Below are 6,153 nucleotides of genomic sequence, written 5' to 3'. Positions count from 1 at the left end.
TCTTGTCTGGTACAGATAAAAATTAATATCTCTTGTCTGGTACAGATAAAAATTAATATCTCTTGTCTGGTACAGATATAAACTTTTTTGAAATAAAACTATGATATTTAAATTGATATTGCGGAGCGTGTTATCAAAGTATCAAAATATATTCCTCTTTGAAAACTCAACAGCCGATTCTGTATTTGTCTGTCTCGCGTTCTGTATGTTCTTCATAAGTGGTAATTGTAACGGAAACACTTAAACAATGAAACATACAAAAGTAACTTACGGTAAAGAACTTTTATTCTGGAAGCAGTGGGCGGCGGTCAAGACAAAGTATCTGTTGAGAATGGCTCCTCCGCAGGGAAAGGAGAGGTGGTGGCCGCCATTTCTGCTAAACTCTGCCGAAACCATTTCACTTATGTTCAAATTAAAGACATAAAATGATATTTTAAGACTAATCAATAATACCAGTGTTACAAGTTTTATTTTTTTTAAATCAGAATAATTAACTCTGTCAAACTCGATTAGTCGATTTTTCTTTGAGTATTCCGAATTTAGGAGCTATTGAACTTTTTGAGTTATCAAGTTTTCTGAAGATAGAGTTTTTATGAGGTATCTAAACAACCAATATTACAATTCATATACAGTTCAGAAGTGGAAAAAGCTCTTAAAAAATAGAGCTAAAAAGTGCCAGTCTAACTTCGTCGTGTTAGGAGAGGGAACACATATTTTATTTCATTAATTTTTGTGTGTGTATATATATATATATATATATATATATAAACTTAAGTATTGGCGAAAGCAAACTGTTAAAAAAGAGAAGAAGGAATAAGATTTGACAAGTTTGGACTACTGTAAAATACTGGCTTTATTGGATTTGGTACATTTCTTTATATACATTTGATCAGCTGATCTACTCAGTCAGCTGTCATCGAAGTAACTGCTGACTGTAACTCCCCCCCCCCGCAAGTTTACGAACAATCCTCGTAAACTTACAATATAATATATATAAGAAGATGGTCAGGGTTGCGGTCAAAGGAGAAACAAAAATAGTTTACAACTATTTATTTTCCGACGTTTCCCCCCACTTTGCAGGGCTTCATCAGGGCTAAAAAGATACAAAATGTTACAATGATAAGAATAAAAATACAAAGATAAGATACATTGATAAGAATAAAAATAAGTAACAATGGCAAGAGTAAAATTTTTTTATAAAAATACGTTAAAAAAGTACAGGAGATGTACATAAAACAAAAACAATATGGTGAACTTTTCAAGGAAAGTTCTTTCACCAAACATCTGGTCTCGCCATGGGAAACTCTCTCGCCGCCGATCTCTCTAACATTGTGCTCAATGACCTCCTTGATTCTGTCATCCCTTTATTCCATAACGACATTTTATTTATCAAGAAATTTGTAGACGACCTTTTTCTCATTCTAAACCCTAATAAAATCCCTCATATCCTTTCTTCTTTTAACTCTTACCACCCTCGCCTTCATTTCACCGTTGAAACCGAAACTACTCTTCCCTCCCCTTTCTTGACCTTCTTATTATAAAGAATAATGACGGTTCCTTGTCCACTAACCCACTTACTCCGGTAGGCTACTTAACTATTTTTCTCAGCACCCCCACCATCAAAAAATTAATATTGCCAAAAATCTCATACACCGTTGCCTTTCCTTATCCGATCCCCAATACCACAACACTAACATTCACCGTATTAAGACTATCTTGCTTTCAAATGATTTTCCACTTCACATCATAAACAAACTTTTAAACTCTTACATCAACCGTTCTACGCCTACTTCTCCTTCCCCTAACTCTCTACATCCACCATCCATTCTCTCGATTTATAGATCCCTTCCATATGTCCCCTCTCTCACTGACAACATACAAAAATGCTTAAAATCAACAATTCCTTCACTACGTCTTGGACTCAAATCAAAAAAATAAACTATCTTACTTTTTTACTAATACCAAGGATCCTATTCCACTCCAATACCGCTCTAACGTTGTATACCGGATTCATTGCTCCTCCCCCAACTGTAATTCTTTATATATAGGTATCTCTCAACATAAATTATCTATAACTTCCCACAACTCATCCGCTTCCAAACTTTCAGAACATTCCCTTACGCTTAATCATGCTTTTGATTTTGACCATACCACTATTTTAGCCACTGTTCCTAATTACCATAAGAGACTCATCTCAGAATCCATTTATATACATCTTGAACCCCTTCCAGTTAACCACAAAATCGATAAAAACTGTATCTCGCATACATACAGCTATATTTTAAACTTAATTAAGACTAAATAATTTTACGATCATTTTATTATCATCACCAAACATTTTTCTATTATACTTTTGTTTTTTTTGTTTTTTTTCATCTATTTGTTGTCTCTTTATCACTTATATTATCTATCGCTGCATTTATTTATATTTATTCATCTAGGTTTTATTAACTTACACATTTACTCTGTCTTGTTTTTGGTAAACTTTCGTGTCACATGTTTCTATTAACTTATCATTATCATCACCTTTATGGTTAACATTCCATCACACTTATTTCTATACTTTATTACTTATTTTTAATCTTTTTATGTACTTCTTTCTACATCTCCCCTTGTACTTATATATATATTTTTATTGTATTTTGTAAACTTTCACTTCCGATTTTTAAATTACCTTATTTCACTTTGTTTTTCATGTTACTCCTGTTATCTTTACTATTACTATTATCCGTGTAAATAAATGATTATTTTCATGATATATAAATACTACAGTTATCATTGTTTAATTTTTTTTTTATACTATTCTTTATTTACTTTTACTTATTATTAGTTACTTCTTTTATAATCATTGTTATTATATCCTATATTGTATTATTTTCTTCAGTATAATCTCTTATTATTAGTAACGATATGTGTCATTCTAATTTTACTTAGTTATTATAATCATATTTCTGTATCTTTCTCTTATCATTTTTCATTTTTCGTCATATCTTTATCACTACTTCCTGTATATGCGACGTATTTGAAATTGAAATATAACCGTTAAACGACTGGCCAGCTCCCCCCACTCCTCCACGCTTCCGCTTCATTGTTGGCTCCTGTTCAATCGTTTGCTTTGATCAGGTAGGTTGTCCTGACTTGTTCTTTGCTCATTTATTATCATTTTATATCTTTATTATCTCTTATTTATTTATAATTATTCTTTCATGACGTTTATTTAATCTCTTTTTTTCCCTCTCCGTATTGTTTTTGTTTTATATACATCTCCTGTACTTTTTTAACTGTATATTTTACGTATTTTTATAAAAAAAATTTACTCTTACCATTGTTACTTATTTTTATTCTTATCATTGTATCTTATCTTTGTATTTTTATTCTTATCATTGTATCTTATCTTTGTATTTTTATTCTTATCATTGTATCTTATCTTTGTATTTTTATTCTTATCATTGTATCATTTTGTATCTTTTTAGCCTTGATGAAGCCCTGCAAAGTGGGGCGAAACGTCGGAAAATAAACTATTTTTGTTTCTTCTTTGACCGCAACCCTGACCATCTTCTCACAATTATAAAAACTTATAAATTTAAAAACAGGAAAACAGAGGCAACTAGCCCTGGTAGGGATAATCCCTTAAAGTTAAAACCTGAGTATGTAGCCAGGAACCGACCCCACTCTGGAGGAAAGATGTCCAAGTAAACAGGACGAGTGTAGCAATGGAGGCACCCAGCATGAAGGCCAGCCCATCCCAACAAGACGAACAGGTGACCTCTCTCAATATTGGGTTTCTGCCGCTCAGCTCAAGTAAGAGAGCATCTTACATTCTTCACTAATTACAAAATAGTGACCCATCATTATCAACAAATAACTTCCCAATTATCGAAATTCACATATCCAAATCACTAAAATTATTCTTTTTTTTTTTTTTTGCTTACCCCTTTCTCTTTACTTGCTTACCCCTCGCTACTTTATTTTTATTACTTTACTTTATCTATAATTTTTTTATAATTAAATCCCAATTAAATGTATTATTTAAATTTTAAAATACTTTAAATAGTTTTACTGGTTTATGATGATCATCCAGATTATTAGTTATTTTCTATTGTCTAATACACATTATCATTTTAAGGCAATGCCTGGAAACAAGTCCTCATTGGCATTGTCAGGAAGCTAGTCCCCTGAGACAGTATATGACTTTATTTATTATCAAACTGTTAAGCTCTGAAAATTTTACGATCACCCAGGAAAGCTGAACCAGGCTTTTTTATTAAATACTGGCAGGCAGTCTTGGTAAGTTCAGTTTTGAACCCTCTACTGCCGCCACTCTTTCCTACCCACTCTCTTTCTCACACACACACACACAAGTATGGACGACGCTTACACGCTTAGAGAAAAAGAGCGAAAAATAACCATCGACCAGTAGCGTTGGGAGGCTGTAGATTCCGAGAGGTGGACATTAACCTCACAGGTTAATGTCCAATGTGGGCAAGTGGTATGGTCGCCAGCATGGTGAGGTGGATTTTTACATAACCCAATTTTTGACCGGACATGGATGCTTTAGAGCCTACCAGTATCGCTTCAAACTGGACAACACCGCAGAATGCTTTGGATGTCAGATTGTCGAGGAAACCGCGGAGCACGTGTTTTTCAATTGCATTCGCTTTGCAGCAGAAAGAAGTTTATTGGAGAGAGTGTGTGAAAGACACATCACACCAGAGAACGTGGTGAGCTATATGCTACTCTCAGACCAGCATTGGAACGCAGTGAAGAGATTCACCACAGTCGTCCTCAAGAGGTTGAGAGGGCTAGAAGACGTTACTAGCATACGCTACTAACTAGCAAACGCGAAAACCATGCGAAGAAAGCGAGGCGGCACTCAGCCATTTCCCTCCATGAAGTAATGTCTAGCGGCGGTCCCGTGCAGAGGAATGAACAGGTGTAGGGCGGTGGTTTTAGTGGGTAAAAATCCCACACACGGATAGGTACGGGCCTTCTTTTTTTAGATTTCTACCGACTCTCGTAAAAAAAAAACACACACACACAAGTATGGAAGATATGGTTAACTGTGATACTGTGCAGGGGCACGGAACCCCAGTACCGGCGCCGATAGGGAATGTTGTTGCTACGGTCCGAGGTTGGCTGTCTTCGGTAGGCCTACAATTTGCAGATCACAAGACCGAGGTTGTCCTAGTAACTAGCAGGAAGCAGACTGAGTCTATCACTGTAACGGTGGGTAGGACCGAAATTCGTTCCCAGTCTTGCTTAAAGTACCTAGGAGTCATGGTCGATGCACGTCTGAACTTTAATGTTCACACGGAATATATGAGCTCCGAATCTGCTAAAGTAGCATCCTTGTTGTCACGCCTTATGTCAAACGTTGGATGTCCTAGGGAAAGTCGCAGAACACTTTTTGCTATTGTGCATATGCAGCTCCAATTGGGAAAAATGCGATAGTTACCAAATCATACAGGAAACAGATGGTTTCCGTTTATCACAGAGTTTCCTTAAGGACGGTACGTGCTTTTCGGAGTTTCCTACGAGGCAGTGTGAGTGATAGCCAGAATGCCGCCGATGGAACTCCTTGTTGATGAAAGAAGTAGACACTATAGTCTGCTCTCTCACGTTTCCAGAGAAGACGAGCAGAAAATAACCATCGATCAGTGGCTACAGCGTTGGAAGATTGCAGATTCCGGGAGGTGGACTCGTAGGCTAATACTCGATGTTGGTTTGTGGTATGGTCGCCGGCATAGTGAGGTGGATTTCTATGTTACCAAATTTTTAACCGGACATAGATGCTTTAGAACCTACCAGTACCAATTCAAACTGGACAACTCAGCAGATTCCCTGCATACCAGACTATCGAGGAGACAGCGGAGCACGTGTTTTTTGCTTGTACTCGCTTTGCTCAGGAGAAAAGAGTGTACAGAGAGTGTGTGGAGGAGATGTCACACCAGAAAATGTAGTGAGCCAGATGTTGCGCTTAGACCAGCATTGGGACACAGTGATGAGATTCATCACAGTCGTCCTTAAGAGGTTGAGAGCGGAATAGAGGACTATGAGGCAATGAAATGATGCGAAGAAAATGAGGCGAGTGCCGCACTCCTGAGTTTTTTTTGTTTTTTTTTTATCCCCCTCCCTTGCCATCTCTGGCATACG

At 36.4% G+C, this 6,153-nt stretch overlaps 1 protein-coding gene across 1 annotated transcript in view; it reads right to left on the bottom strand.

Annotated features, from left to right (window-relative positions):
* Window positions 1-6,153, bottom strand: part of LOC106686139 (melanization protease 1) — a 25,883-nt gene that overhangs the window by 13,259 nt on the left and 6,471 nt on the right. Inside the window, exon 4 of the mRNA XM_067048742.1 lies at window positions 272-383. Coding sequence (XP_066904843.1) covers window positions 272-383 — 112 coding nt within the window. The remainder of the gene's footprint in view (window positions 1-271; window positions 384-6,153) is intronic.

This window comes from Halyomorpha halys, unplaced genomic scaffold (assembly GCF_000696795.3).
Source record: "Halyomorpha halys isolate HHAL.00 unplaced genomic scaffold, Hhal_1.1 Scaffold783.1, whole genome shotgun sequence".
Taxonomy (NCBI): Eukaryota; Metazoa; Arthropoda; class Insecta; order Hemiptera; family Pentatomidae; genus Halyomorpha; species Halyomorpha halys.
Note: the sequence above shows the minus strand (reverse complement) of the source record. Positions and strands in the feature narration are given on the sequence as shown.